We start from the raw sequence: 15812 nt of genomic DNA, 5'->3' as shown, positions 1-15812 counted from the left end.
CTCTCTCTCTCTCTCTCTCTCTCTCTCTCTCTCTCTCTCTCTCTCTCTCTCTCTCTCTCTCTTTCTCTCTCTTTCCACTTTCATTAAGTTACCCAGCTGTATCCCAGACAGGACTTGACACTGAGATCCTCCTGCCTTATCCTCCGAAACCTATACAGGTGTCACTGCACCCAGTATCCATGATTATTTTGACTTTTGTTTATGTGAGAGGTTTAGGTCAGGTTTTCATTTTTGCCAAGAATGTCTGATTGCTCCAGCGATTTATTGGAAAGCCGGCCTTTCTCCTACATTGCTTTTGCTACTTAAAGCAGAATGAATGTGAGGAACTAAGTGGGTACATTTGTATGTATCTTTTTCTGAGTTCTCGGATCATGCTCATCAGCCTTAAGGGATCTCAGAGTCCTCGCAGCAGCTTCACGAAGTAGATTGATTATCCCCATTTTGCAGAAGCAGAACTGGGGCTCAGCAAAGTGAATCCCTTTGGCTAGCAGGAAGCAGTCTGGACAGGGATCAGGCCTGTGACTGGCTGGGTCTGGCCCTGATCATCTCTTGCTCCAAGAATTCTTAGCTTCTCTCCCCTGGAGCCCTGCACACAGTCACACACATGCCTGGGGGCTGCGTATCAGCTTCTCTGGACTTTCTCTGTGTGATTCTAGCTCTTCCTGGCCCACAGGTCCCTTTGGGGCCCCAGTGGTACCTAGCCTCTGCAACTCACGGCTCAGCTATCCTAGCACATCAGTTATTTTTAGGTTGCTATGAACCTAGCTGAGAGGGAGCAGCTTCAGGGAAGAAGGGGTTCCCTTGGCTTAGTGTAGAGTCCTGGTGAGGATGGTGTGTCTGCAGCGGTGTGAAGTGGCCGAGAGGCAAGTGCTTGTATCTTCATTTGTATCCATATCCCCACCCCTCATCTGGGGTTCAGGTAACCCAGGCTGGCTTCACACCCATCGGATAGCCAAGGATACTCCTGAGCCCCTGAGCTCCTGCCTCAGCCTAAGTGTTGGGATTACAGGTGTGTGATGCTACACAGGCTTGTTGGTGCTAGGATCAAGTCCAAGGCTCTGTGTATGCTAGCAAGCACTATGCCAACTGAACCACATCCCAACCCTGAGCAACACTTTTGTTTTAAAAATGGAAGAATTTGATATAGGAAGTTTCAGTTAGAGTTATGTACTGAGATCCTATATTTTATTTTTTAAAAACTAGGAGGAAGAGGAAGGAAGGAAAAAGGAAGAACAAATGAACAGACCCAGGGTGGGGTGGAGAAGCAGTTAAGAGCACCAGCTGCTCTTGCAGAGACCAGGGTTCAGTTCCCACATGCACATAATGGCTCTTAGCCATCTGTAACTCCAGCTCCAGGGCCTCCAGTACCTTCTTCTGGCCTCCATAGGCTCTGAACTCAAGTGAGTCACGGACATATATATATAGCCAAAACACTGATACACATAAATTAAAATTAAATAATAAATCTTTAGGGGCTGGAGAGATGGCTCAGTAGTTAAGGCCATTTTCTCCTGTTGAAGAAGACCTGGGTTGGTTCCTAGCCACCCACACAGTGGCCACAGTATTCTGTAACTCCAATTCCATGGGACCCAATACTGTCTTCTGATTTCCACAAGCACCAGGCATATATGGTATACAGATATGCATGCAGGTAAAACATTCATACACATAAAATTAAATAAATATATAATTTTTAATAGTAAATAAAGCTAGATAAATGGCTATTTAAAGAATGAAAGAATTTATCCGGCATTATGGTACACACCTGTAGTCGCAGCAGCCTACAAGCTGGTACACAAGGATCAGTTCAAGGCCAGCTTGGGCTACATAATGACACCCACTCTCAAAACAAAACTAGAATGATGGAACTAGGTCTCTCAAACCCCTCAGTCAGCTTCTGGCAAAGTCACATTGACGTCCAGAACCTACATAAGCAATCAGTACTTATATAAGTCATTGACAGAGGGATGGCCACCATTGCAGCCTCCTGGCTCCACCAACAGACAGAGAAGGTGATGGTTGGGGGTGACAGCTGACAGTGACCCCCCTGTCCTGTAATCACTCACCCCCTGTCCCATCAGTGAAGGGAGGAGAGAGGCACATGGACCATGCTTTCCACCTGCGTGCCACGCTGATCCACCTTCATCTCCGCCCTAGTTCTTTCCTCTGTAGTGGTGAGTGTAGAGCCTCCTGGTTGTTTGACCCTCCCCCCAACCCGCTCAGAATACGCCCAGCTTCTGCCGTACAGCCCAGAACTACAGCTACTCAGCCTTTCCTCAGAATCTCAACCCTTCATCTGGAAAGTGATTTTTATTTCTCAAGAAAACAGAGTCAGATGGAAGACAGCCATCCGGGCCCCCTCTTCTTTCAGGGATGTTTGCCCAGAGCTCTGCATACATGGCAAAAGAAGAGCTGTCTTCATTTCAGTGAGATTGACCGAAATTTGGAAGTGATAAAAATGGCCCAGCCTTCCAGAGACAGCAGCAAATGGAGAGAATAAGAAACCCTGTTCAGGAAGACGCTCAGTCGGGGACATACTGTGTATGATCCCAGTACTGGGGACGCAGAGACAGATGAATCCCTTGATGACTGTCTAGTCTAGCTAACTGGTTGACCCCAGACCCCAGTGAGACCTTGTCTCAAACCCTAAGGTGGCTGACTTCTGAAGATCAACATCTCGCCTGAGATTAACATCTGGCCTACACACACACTTAGGTGAGGACCGACTCAGAATGTCACTGCTCACTTGGTAGCCAGCTCCTGTAAGCAGCTGGGTAGCATCTCCAGTGCTGTGGATGCAGCTGCGGTGGTGCTGTGTGCCTGTGGTCCCAGCACTCCAGAGCTGGAGGCAAGAACAGAAGCTCCAGGTCATCTCTGGTTCCATAGTGAGGCTGGCCTGAGATAGTCTCAAAATGAAACAGCTGCCCGGTGGTGGTGGCACAGGCCTTTAATCCCAGCACTTGGGAGGTTGAGGCAGGCGGATCTCTGAATTCGAGGCCAGCCTGGACTACAGAGCAAGTTACACAGAGAAACCCTGTCTCAGAAAACAAAAACAAAACAAAACAAAAAACCTGAAACAGCTGTGAGGTAACTGGAGGCAGCACAGCCTGTCCTGAATGGGAGGAGCAGCTGAGCGAGGAAGCCAGCCACAGACACCTGTCAGTTAGGGTTCGCTGCATAACACAGAAATGGCGACTCAGCAACTTTCTTTCTCCCATATTGTCAGAAGCCCTGCTCTTCGTTTTGTATTTGGATTGGGTTTTTTGTTGTTGTTCTTTCTTTCCTTTTACATTCTTAGTTAGTCTGTGTGCATGTGTGTCTTGGTGGGCGTATGCATTCCAGACACAAGTATGGAGGTCATTCTCTCCTTCCACCATGCTAGCCCTGGGGCTCCAACTCAAGTAGTCAGGCTTGGAGCAGGTGCCTTTACCCACTGTCTCACCAGCCCGGTTTTGGGTTTGTGTTTTTCGGTATTGGGGACTAAAGTCAAGGTCTCACACAAGCTAAGCCAGCTCCTGTTGCTAAGCTGCGTTCCAGCTGCCTTGTTACTTTTTGTCTCGAGAATTGGTCTCCTTAAGTGGTCTAGGCTAGCCTTGAGCTTGCCATCCTCCTGCCCACCTCCCAGGAGACTTCTTACATACCTTCACTGTTACTTCATTGGATCCTGGGAAGTGTGGTGAAGCTCAGTAGGGCTTTTCTTATCCAGGAGGCTGTGCAAAGCAGACACCGGGCAGCAGTGAAGTGTCTCTCCCCTGGCTAATCCCAGCTTCGGTGCTAGGGACTCAACACTGACCTTGTGAAGAACCAAATGAACCAGTCAGGGCTTCTACTTGCAGCCACGGTGGAGCGTGTTCCCAAGGTAGCTGGCCGTGTGTGAGGGCAGCCAGCAAGGCTTCAGCACTGCTTTTGTAAAACCTCCAGACCCACCACACACTGGGCCCTCAGACAAATGCAGGAAGAAGAACGGACTGTTGGAGCCATCAGTCTTTTGGGAGAACTGAAAGGCTGGACCGAGGTTGAAGGAAGGGGAAGAGTCGGTCTTTTCTTGACAGCGGCACGGAGCTGAGTTTCCTGAAAGTCCAGTGCCCTTCAGGAGCTAAACTTGGCAGTTGGAGCAGGTCCTTTATCGATACAGCCCTGACTTCAAGCTGGGGCGACTCGGGAGTCATTCAGCACTGCTGAGTGTTGAGGTTCTTAGCTCTGTCTCTCCTTCCTGCCACACCCTGCTGGGGTCAGACAGGATGCTTTCTTGGCATCCAAGGCCTACATCATTGGGTCACTTGGCCAGAGACACCAAAAGTGGGCTCAAAACTCATAGAAATGTGTTCTGTGCCACAAAGGCAGCCCAGGCAGGGTGGGCTCAGGACCATTCATCCCAGGTGGCACAACGTTGCCCTTGTCACATCTCCAGTCCCCTCAGCAACTGCCTCAGCTCCAAGCTAATGGCAAGAAGGCAAGAGCTATTTATGGTGTCGTATCTAGGCCAAGCCAGATCAGGAGGGGATGAGAAGCCATCTATATCACTGCTTTTATTGCTGTGATCAAACATCATTGTCAAGGCAGCTTGTAGAACAAGGAGTTGATTGGGTTATGATCCCAGCACGTTAGGGGCCGTGATGGTGGACATGCAGAAGCAGCAGGTGCAGGTGTGGTTAGAGGCTGTGATGGTGGGCACGCAGAAGCAGCAGGGGTGGTTAGAGGCCGTGATGGTGGACATGCAGAAGCAGCAGGTGCAGGGGTGGTGGTTAGAGCAGCAGGTGAGCTGCATTTGCAAAACAGAATGAGCACAGTCAAATAGCTCGAGCCTTTATACTTTTTTGTTCTTTGTTTGGTTCTTTGCTTGTTTGGGGGGAGTTCGTTTGGTTTTGGGTTTGGTTTGTTTGTTTGTTTTTTCTTTTTTTGGTTTTTCAAGACAGGGTTTCTCTGTGGCTTTGGAGCCTATCCAGGCTGGTCTCGAACTCCCAGAGATCCGCCTGCATCTGCCTCCTGAGTGCTGGGATTAAAGGCATGCGCCACCGTTGCCCGGCCTTGGTTTGGTTTTTTTGAGACAAGGTTTCTCTGTCTAGCCTAGTGGTTGTCCTGGAACTCACTCTGTAGACCAGGTTGGCCTTGAACTCAGAGATCCATCTGCCTCTCCCTCCCAAGCACTTGGATTAAAGGTGTGTGCCACCATTGCCTAGCACCTTTATGCTCTTATAGTCAACCTTCAATGACATACTTTCTCTAACAAGGCCACACTTCCTAAACCTACCCAAATAGTGCTACCAACTGGGGACCAAGTATTCAAATGTCTAAGACTACGGGGACATCTTAGTTAAACCACCTCTGTGTGTGTGTGTTCAGGTTTGCGTGTGTGTGCTTATGTGTGCATGCATGTGAACTAGTGTGTGCGTGCGCAGACACACACACTGTTCATGACACATGTGGAGGTAAGAAAACAACTTGCAGGAGTTGGCTCTCCCCTCCTACCTTGTGGACCCAGGGACTGGACTTATCATCAGACTTGGCAGCAAGTGCCAGTACCCACAGAGGATGTGTTTTCTTATCTTTCTTAGGAGCAAGGAGATAGAGATGTTTGCCATGAGCCCCTGAGTTCTAGTCCTTCCATTTCAGTCGGATTATGCTGGAAAAGCTCAGAAACTTAACTTAACAAAGGTTCATTTGGGGTCTGAGGGTGTATAAGTCATTGGTAGAATATGTGCTCAAAAATCTCAGTTAAGTCATAGCACCAGAGGAAAAAAGAGTTGGAGATGTTGCTCCGTTGATAGAATGCTTGGCTTAGCATGCACAAAGCCTAGCCTAAAGTGGGCACTTGCCTGTGATTCCAGCAACTCGGGTTAGAGGCAGGAAAGTTCAAGTTAATCCTCAGCTACATATGATCTCAAGGCTAACATAGGCTACATTGAAACCCTGTCCCCCAAAATAGCAAAGTTCCTTATCTACTCCGAAGTTGCCCTGTTGGTCAACAGAGGACTTCACAGGACTCAGATTACCCCAGCAGCTGTTACCTCCCCCACACCCCTACACCCCGTCCTCCCTTACCCCAGGTTGTCCCAGCGGTTATCCTTCCCCTCACTTCCCCGTCCAGCGCATTGGTGGCCCGTGACATGGTGGAAGTAGAAAGCCACAAAGATTTTGTAGAAGACAGGCTTTCTCTATAGCTTTGGAGCCTGTCCTGGAACTCACTCTGTAGACCAGGCTGGCCTTAAACTCACAAAGATCCTCACGCCTCTGCCTCCCAAGTACTGGAATTAAAGGCGTGAGTAACCACCGCCCGGCTTTTGAAGTCTTAATAATATTATAAACTCCCATTTAGCCAGAACTGTGCCACGTGTCTGTCCTGGCCCAGCCCCAGATAGACAGAAAAGGCCATTCCACGCGTGGCTCGGCCTGAGGTAAACCAACATGGGAGCTCTAGAGGCTCTAGAGGCTGTGGACCTGGGAGAATGGAGCCAATGAACGAGGCCGACTAAAGCCCCGTGCAAGAGGCAGCTTTATTCGGAGCATCAGACAGTTCTTACTCCATAGGTTGAGAAGACTCCTATGAGCAGAGTATGGTCACAAGGACAAGCCACACACAGCAAACCATGTTTTCATAGAGGCGCATAAACTACAATAGCCAGTTGTAATAAATCACCTGAAGGAAACGCTCTCCCATCTGCCACACCTGGGAGGAGCTTGAAAACACTAAAACAAGTTCCCAGAACAAGTTCATGTCTTTGAAGGAGCAGGTCCCGAGACTCTTCTCCTGGTTTCTTAGAGTTTTCTCACAAGCACTCAGAATTCCCCTCACACGACTCTGTTCTTGGACCATGTTCTGACAGAGGGGGACACGGAAGAAGAATTGATTTATGGTTTCACAGGGCTTGATCCATAGCTGCTTGGCTCGGTGTGCTTGTGGGAGCATGTGGAGGAAGATAGCTGTTCCTACCACAGCAGGCCAGGAAGCAGGAAGTGCAACAGTAAGTGGCCAAGGGCAGTCTGAGCCCACTGGTGACCTATTTCTTCCAGATAGAGCTCACCTCCCTAAGTTTCTATAACCGTCCCAACAGCCCCACTATCTGGGGTCAATGTCTAAAGCATGTGCTCTTGCTGTGAGCGCCATTCCAGATCCAAACCCCCAAACAGGTGTCTATAGCAGCCCCCACGGTGAGAGAGCGCCCAGCCCTCCACCACCACCTCCCTTAAATTCTGGCCCTTGGTTCTGGTGTGTGTTGCTATCTGGGGGCAGTTCTGATATTTCTCCTCTCCCCAACGTTGGCCATGATTATCAAACACAGAACAGCTCGGCCCGGCACAGCGGTACACACTGATGATCCTAGCACTAGGGAAGGTGAGAGACAGCTACATCACCAGTTCCAGGCCAGTGGGGGCTACATGAGATACTGTCTCAAAACAAGATGGAAACAAGCAAAAGGGCAGAGCCGGCGAGATTCCTGAGTGGGTAGGGCCCCTGCTGCCAGCCCTGACAATCCAAGTTCAGTCCCTGGTCCCATATGGTAGAAGGAGAGAACAGACTCCTGCAAGTGGTCCTCTGACCTCTACATGGGTCTAGGCACATGTGCATACGCTTAAATAGATGTGATGATGTGTGTGTTTTGTTTTGTTCTTGAGACAGGGTTTCTCAGAGTAACAGCTCTGGTTGTCCTGGAACTCGCTTTGTAGACCAGGCTGGCCTTGAACTCACAGAGATCCACCTGCCTCTGCCTCCTGAGTGCTAGGATTAAAGACGTGTACCACCACCACCACCAGCAATTAAAATATATATATGTGTGTTTTTTAAGGAATGAATCATGAGGCTGGAGAAATGGCTTGGCAGTTAAGAGCACCCACTGCTCTTCAGAGGACTCGGATTCAGTTCCCAACACTCACGTGGCAGCTGACAACTGTCTATAACTCCAAAGTCTGACATACGTGCAAGCAAAACACCAGTGCACATAAAATAAAGATAAATTAATTTTTACAAAAAAGAATGAATCACACACCTAAGAAAACAAAAACAGCTATAACTCTATCAAAGCTCTTGTCTGACTGAGGGCTGGGGTTTGAGTTCAAAGCTGCCTTGTTTTTAAGCCATGGGCCCTGCCTACCATAAACTCTCCCTCCAACAGCGAAGGAATACTGCCATGGCCTATGGGCCAAATGTCTCAATTCCCTGTGTATCCTGTGTCAGACACAAGCTAAGTGCTGATAGGAAGGGCCTGTTGTGATCACCTCTTAACAGTTAGGGAAACTGAGGCCCTGTCCTGTGAGCCGATTGATTATACCTGGCCAGGCAAAAGTCAACAATGAGGTATGAAACCCATCCTATCCAGCCTGGGTCTGCTGTAGCCACAAAATGCTGCCTGACTTGCCTAGCCCCCTCAGAGAAAGGGGAGCCTGCAGCCAAGAGGCAGAACCCTGAATAAGCAGGGCAGTCACCCAAGTGGCTCTGCACTCTCCCTCCTTGAGAAGCCTGCTGTGCCCTGTACTCCTGTTGCCACCACCTCCCTGGCAGGCGTCCCAGGCGAGCCTCTTTGCTGAGCTTCAGTTAATAGCAGACACCAGGCTGCCTCGCCCAGCCTCGCCAGCCGCTCATTGCCCCAGCCCACAGCAGAGCTTCCTGAGTGCTAAAAAGCCATCGACTACCTGCTGCCGTCACACTGAGACGGTCCTCTCTACCCTGCAGGTACGCAGCCGCCCCACACCCACTACTGTCTTTTGACCCTCACTTTATCCACGATGGGATGTCCAGCGGTGACTCCTCTTCAGGTGGCCTGACTAGCCAGGAGAGCACCATGGAGCGCCCAAAACCAGGTAAGACGTCCTGGGCCCCAGTGCCCCCTGCCTCTCCCTGATGGTCTCACAGGTGACTTCCCTTCTTCTCAGCCGGCTTGGGGCTGTGGACACTATGAAATCATTCCGTGTCTTTTTTGCTCATGGGCTTCTGAAGTCTGTGGCTCTATGTCATGCTAGTGCCAGGCAGCCATGTGACTGGATGTCGTGTGGGATTTCTGGATTCAGTATTCTTTTGTCTGAATACACCCCACCCACTCCAGTGCTTGAGGGATACTGAGAGGACCAGTTCGAGGCTGCTTAGAAGTATCTTAGTCTATCTCTCCGTGAGCCTGTGTTCCTAGGCATAGAATAGCTTCATCATGTATTGGACTTCATAAGAAACTGCCAAACCACACCCCAGAACATTGGAGCGTTTCCACTCCTACCTGTGACATGGCTGCAACCTTTCTGTCTGGACCGTCCGAGTAGACACACAGTGCTAGAATGCTGTTGTTTTCTTTGTATCTTTCTTTTAGTTCGGTTTTATTAAACTTCATGTATTCGTTCATTTACTTGGGGAAATCTTATTATGTAGCCTAGGGTAGCCTGACATTCATTGTGTAGCTGAGGATGGCCTAGGATTCTTGATTCTTCTTGTCTGTGCCTCATAAGTACTAGGATTACAGGCACATGTGACCACACCATTGGGTCTGATTTCTATTTTTCTGACTAATGGAATTGAGCATCTTTTACACACACACACATACACACACACACACACACACATACACACACCAGATATGATTATGGATTGTGTACCTGCACCACTTGGATGAATACTTTAAACATAACCTCTTGTAACACCCTTGAAACCCCTTTGATTAGCAGTCGGGTGGATTCCAAAGGAAGGTGGCTAACTCAGTGTTAGAAAGGGGAGGTGGAGAGGCAGACACCCTCCTGGGAGGTGGAGAGGAGTCCCAGGCAGCTGGGAAAGGTGACCTCAGCCACATGCCCAGGATTAGCATCAGGGAGGACTCAGTACTGTGTGTGGGTGTTCAGCCCCAGGCAGGGGGTGACTTGTCCCCACTGTGCATCACTCTGCTGCCTGGAGGGCGGAGGGCACCGTTTCTTCCTCCGCAGTGGGCTGGTCCTGCCTGGTGCTGCCCATGGCTCTGTGGTCTGTTTCCAAGACAGATTTGTGTCTTTTTTATTTCCCACTCCATTCAGAAGAGGAGAGCAATGCTGCCTGGCTCTCTTGTCACAGCAAACTGCAAAGTGGGGAGACTTTAACAGCATTCAGCATAGGCTCCAGATGGGGGTCAGGAGACCCGACTGCTTCCCTTCTGTTCCCTAGAGCCCCAGTACCTGCTTCCTTCCCTGAGACCTTACTATATGGTGACTAACGCCTTCCCTGACACACACACACACATGCACACGCATGTATACTGGGAAGAGCTGTGCTAAGAAATCATTAAGAAGTTTAGAATATGTGGAAGACCCAGAAAAGGAGGAGTTCAAGAAGTGTGGCAAGGACTCGGAGCAGCGGCAGACGCAGGGCTTTGCCCATCTCCTGTGCAACTGATCAGTCATGACATCAGCAGCCTGGTTTTGTGTAGTTGCCGTGTGCCTGGCTTGTACTAGGTGCCCCATGTTCCCTTCCTCTGAGTCACAGCAGCGGGCACCATGCCTGCCCTCCTGCAGAAGTGAGGCAGGTGAGGCCTGGAAGGATTGTCACTTGCCAGAGGTTCTTGCTGGTGAGTGGCATAATTGAGATTTGAGCTAAAGCCTGTTGGATCACCCACCACACACAGGGTGTGGATGCAACACGTGTTTCCTATACCATAGAGCACTCAGGTTGGAAAAGTGTCTGCTAGACCCGTCCCATCTTCCTCAGCAGGAACATGAGCTCTGCGGTGCCCTGGGCTGCCCTTGGGACTTCAGCTTCAGGCTGGAAGCTCATGCTCCCATGAGCCCAGCTGCAAGTTTCTGGTCAGACACAGGACCTCTGTGGTGACTTCATCCCTTGAGGGTCTAATGAGTCATGCCTACCAGGCCCCAGGACGGCCTGTCCTTAGGATATTTTCTAAGCCCTTACAGTTACTGTCTGTTGCTGACAGGCTGGGAACTCCAGAAAGGTGGAGGACTGGGCAGCATAGACTCTGACCTCCACTTCCTGTCTGACCATTTCTGACTGAGTGATCTTGAGCCAGTTCCCTAGCCTCTCTGGGCCTTGATATCACCTACTATTCAAGGTAGTTCCAATACCCACTTCAGGAGTTGTAGGGCTGTCCAGCAAACTGATGTACTCAGCCAGGCATGGAGGTACATGTTTACAGCCCCAACGCTGGGGAGACTGAAAGAGTCGGATCAAAGTGAGTCCTGGACCAGCTTGGCCCGTATAGTTAATCCAGTCCCCAGGGACATGTGCATACACACAAATAAAGGAAGTAATAAAATTTTTAATAAATTAATGCAAGGCTACAAACTTGACTTGATAAATGAAAACAGTTATCACACAAACCTGATAACATCCAATAGATCCCTAGAACCCACACAGAAGGCCAGATGCGGGGTTGTGCATCTGTAATCCAGATATGCATATCTGCAATCCAGATGTGGTGTGCACCTGCAATCCCTATGTGGTGATGCGCATCTCTCTGTAATCCAGATGTGATGGTGCCTATCTATCTGTGATCCAGATTTGGTTGTGCACATCTGTAATCCAGATGTGGGTATCTGTGATACAGATGTGATAGTGTGCATCTCCAATCCAGATGTGGTAGTGTGCATCTCCGATCCAGATGTGGTGAACATCTATAAACCAGTGGTGGTGGTGTGCACCTGTAATCTTAGCATTTGTACAGCAAGATGTAAGGCAGTGACAGGAGAATCTTCTGGAAGCTCAGGCCAGCTAGCTTGGAATGATGCAAAAGAAAGAACAAGAGACTCCCACCTCAGTAACGTGGAAGGAGAGAACCAGTTCTCAAAAGCTGTCCTGACCTCCACACATTTATCATACCACGCAAGCGCCCATACTCACACACACAGAGGTGAAATAAATAACAGTTTTAAAAAAGTTAAAAGCCTCCCACGCCATCAATGAGGTTAAAGAATCTCCTAGAATGACGGGAAGGAAATGAACATGTCATGTACACAGAGATACTCCAGCTGGCCATACGTGGCAAGTGTGCCCACCCTCCTCGGGGGACGATGACGGAAGGCTCTCAGGGTGCTTCCTGGCACTGAACACGTGCTCAGTAGATGTCCCCTGCTGCTGAGCGCTGCTGTAGCCCAAGACATGCATTGGTAGAGCCTGCAGAGCAGACAGGTTAGTCAGAGTAGAGCCATGCAACCAGGGTGTAGGGTAGATCCTTCAGGTCTGTGTCACCCCTAACCACCAGTGTCTTTCTTCTTCTCCTGCAGAGCCTCTGTGGCACGTGCCGGCCCAGGCCCGGCTCTCAGCCATGGCTGGAAGCAGTGGCAGCAAGCATCCCTCCAGGCAGGACGCAGCTGGCAAAGATTCTCCCAATAGGCATTCCAAAGTGAGTCTGTGCCTCGCCCTGCCCGACCCTACCCTGCCTCATCCAGGGAGTGGGGCCTGTAGTGACTGGCTACCACCTGGCATCTTTCCTGGGTGCATGGCTGATGAGGGCTGGGCAGCTTTCCCTGGGTGTTGCCTCTGGTGGGCACATCCTCAGCCTTAGGCATATTCCCCTCTACAGGGAGCTAAATAGCATCCTGGCTCTGATCCTCAGCCGAGTAACTCGACAGATCCTTTCCTTCCTCTTTGTTTCTACGTCCACCCTGGATTTCAGTGACCTTAGGAGGTCGGTCTTTCCCCAGAAGGATGCAGTTTGGGTCTGCAATGGGCAGTGTGGCACAGGGTGAATCAGGGACTCAGGCTCCCTTCTGTTACATGCTGACCCTCCGGGCCTTCAAACCCTCTACTGGGTCCCCTCTGGGATCTGCATTATTGCAGTATTAGGGTAGGAGGAAGAGAGGTTCAAGAGAGGTTTTTCAGCCCAGGCCAGAGATGGAATGAGTCACTTCTACCTACATTGCAATGGCTAGGGCTTCATCTCTGCCAAGAAAGCAGGAAACTGTATACCTAGTTGTTCTTGGCAACCTCGTTCCACATGCTGAGCATTGGGAGCATAGTGGTAAAGAGGACAGAGGAGCCACTGTCCTCAAGAAGCTGACGTCCCGGGCCAGCAGTCAGTGAATGGACAGAAGCATTTATAACTTGCTAAGAAAGCGCGGTTGCGGACTGCTTGATGGGCACTGCTGCCTTAGGTAATACCGTCAGCAGAGCCCTGGGCGTGTGTCCTAGTCAGGGTCACCACTGTTGATGCAGAGACCGTGAAGATGATGCTCACTGGCTTGCCTCCCATGACTTGTTCCACCTGCTTTCTTAGAGAACCCAGGACCACCAGCTCAGGAATGGCACCACCCACAGTGTCTTTGGTGGTGTCTCCCCCATCAGTCACTAATGAAGAAGCTGTCCTACAGTCCTGCCTACAGCCTGATCCTATGGATCTTATGGAGGCATTTTCTCAGTTGAGGCTCCCTCCTCTCAGATGACGAGCTTGTGTCGAGTTGACATAAAGCTATCCAGCACAGGAAGTGACTTTGAAGGAAGTTAGGAAAGAGCCATAAAAAGAGCTGAGAGAAGAGCCACAGCCTGGGAGCTGCAAGTGTGAAGGCCCTGAGGCTTGTGCCTGGCACAGAGAACAGCAAGGCATGGTCTAGAGAGACAGGGAGATGACGTTAGACACAGAACATGAGTACCGTGGTAAGGACTCTGACCTATCCCCTGAAATTGCCACAGGAGAGTTTCAAGCAGGGATGGAGGGGCAGTAGCTCCCAGCTTTCCTCTGAGCACAGGCTGGGGGGGGACAAATGGGGTGGGGAGATGGAGAGGAGGGTGCTGAGGGGGCCCTGTGGGAGGGGAGGGCAGCCAGGACCCAGGGAGAGCGGGGAGGATGCCATCGTTGACAGCTCCAGCATGTGTCTGCAGGTCACGGCAGCAGATTTGCAGGACAGGACAGGCACTGAGAAGATGGAGGAAGGAGCGGGGTGGGACTAGGAGGGTACCCCAGACCTCAATATTGATCTGAGCACCAAATGAGCCAGACTTTTTGTCCCACGCCTATTTTACAATCTTATAAGCTGAGGCAGGGAGGAAATAAATCACTTATCTAGGGTAACTGTACCAATAGGGGAGGAGCCATGATGTGGACATGCCTGGCTTTGGGGTGCCTGTGTGGGCAGAGGCTCCCACCCCTAGAGTCGAGGTGACACAGCTGCCTTGCCTTCCAGGGTGAACCTCAGTACTCAAGCCATTCCAGCAGCAATACCCTCTCCAGCAATGCCTCCAGCAGCCACAGTGATGAACGCTGGTTCGACCCTCTGGACCCCCTGGAGCCAGAGCAGGACCCCTTCTCCAAGGGCGGCTCCAGTGACAGCGGCATCGACACCACACTCTACACCTCCAGCCCCAGTTGTATGTCCTTGGCCAAGGCACCCAGGCCAGCCAAGCCACACAAGCCTCCTGGCCTTTGTGGCGGGGGCCGGGAGGCAGCCGGAAGACCCCACCCTGCAGACCGAAGGCGGGAAGTCTCTCCTGCACCTGTGGTAGCTGGCCAGAACAAGGGCTACCGGCCGAAGCTGTACTCCTCAGGCTCCAGTACCCCTCCAGGCCTGGTCGGGGGCAGCCGAGACCCACCGAGGCAACCCAGGTGAGACCCCATGCCAGCTCCAGGTCTTCCAGGAGACCCTGACCACCACCTCTCACTAACCCACAACCCTAATGACACTCTTTCCCCAAAGCATGCATGCTGATAATTGTATTGCTTGAAGAGTTGGGAAGGAGGGCACACGCAGCATACCCCTCAGCCTCCAAAAGTCCAGACAGGGGGAGAAACCCAACTGTGTGTCTGTCTTCCTCTGTCTCTGGTTCTCTCTGACCTCTGTCTTCCCCCCTCCCTGCTATCTATGACAACGATTTTTAACTCTGTGAGGATTTCATGGTTTCACTCAGATCTTTCTGTCACAATTCTGTTTGTCTGTGGCTCAAAAAAAAAAAAAAAAAAAAAAAAAAGAAGGCTATAACAGTCTCCTGACAGAGTCCAGAGAGGGTCGAGTAGGCTGCGTGTGACTTGATAGGCCTCCAGGACTGGCCTCTGGCTTCTTGTTCTACTGTTCTTCCCGTGCTCTCTGGTTTCAAGATGGGGTCTGAGAACAAAGGGGAGCTGCAGCTTCTCTGCTCCCTTTGTATGGGGAGAGCAAATGCTCCCCCAGAACCGTCCACAGCTGGTGGTGTCATGTGACTGTCACAGCCACACTGAGGCACACGTTGGCCTTCTAGCCTCTAGCTTTGACAGTAGTCCCCAGACCCCACCCTGATCAACTCAAATTGGTGTCCCTCTCCAAAGCCTGAGTTCTGCCTCGGTGGGTTGGATGGGGTGCAAGCATGTGCATTTTTTTAAAGCTCTTTGCTGTCAGTGGTTGCAGTCTCGGGACCACAGTTTGCGAAGCTCGAGTAGGGAGGCAGGTGGGAGAGCGATGGCGTCCTCAGCCCGCGGTCTGAACCCACACAGTTGGTGCACCTGGGACGGCAGCAAAGGGTCTGCCAGGGAAAGGGAGGCAGAGTGTTCTGTAGAAGCCACAGACAGCTTGGACCCTTCCAGGTGCCCTCTGGCATGCTTACTAGAGCCCACAGCTTCCCTTCCCTGTGGCCTGAGCCCAGAACCCTCATCCGAACTCAGGGCCTTCCTGGGATAAAAGGCTTCCTGGCACCTGTGCCTGTGAGTCCGTGGACTCTGTAATTCACTGTGTAATCTCATGCCTTTGTTTTCTTTTTTAATTTATTCATTTATTTATTTTAAGACAGGGTCTCACTATGTAGCTCTGACTGACCTGGAAGTCTGTATATAAACTTCAAACTCAACAGTGATCCACTTGCCTTTGCCTTTTAGTGCTAGGATTAAAATGTCTGACTTTTTCTTTTTCCTTTAACCATGTAGGGGTATTTTGCCTGCATGTATGTCTGTGTA

General features: G+C 50.7%; 1 protein-coding gene across 4 annotated transcripts in view; it reads left to right on the top strand.

Moving 5' to 3' along the window:
• Sipa1l3 (signal induced proliferation associated 1 like 3) overlaps positions 1-15812 on the top strand; it is a 205314-nt gene that overhangs the window by 159782 nt on the left and 29720 nt on the right. For all 4 annotated transcript variants that reach the window (XM_050119114.1, XM_050119111.1, XM_050119112.1 and 1 more), the window contains exons 13-15: positions 8669-8796; positions 12181-12299; positions 14077-14495. In XM_050119114.1, the coding sequence (XP_049975071.1) occupies positions 8669-8796; positions 12181-12299; positions 14077-14495 (666 nt within the window). The remainder of the gene's footprint in view (positions 1-8668; positions 8797-12180; positions 12300-14076; positions 14496-15812) is intronic.

The sequence above is a fragment of the Alexandromys fortis genome, unplaced genomic scaffold, assembly GCF_014885135.2.
Source record: "Alexandromys fortis isolate MF-2015 unplaced genomic scaffold, M_Fortis_MF-2015_v1.1 scaffold_140, whole genome shotgun sequence".
Classification (NCBI taxonomy): Eukaryota; Metazoa; Chordata; class Mammalia; order Rodentia; family Cricetidae; genus Alexandromys; species Alexandromys fortis.
Note: the sequence above shows the minus strand (reverse complement) of the source record. Positions and strands in the feature narration are given on the sequence as shown.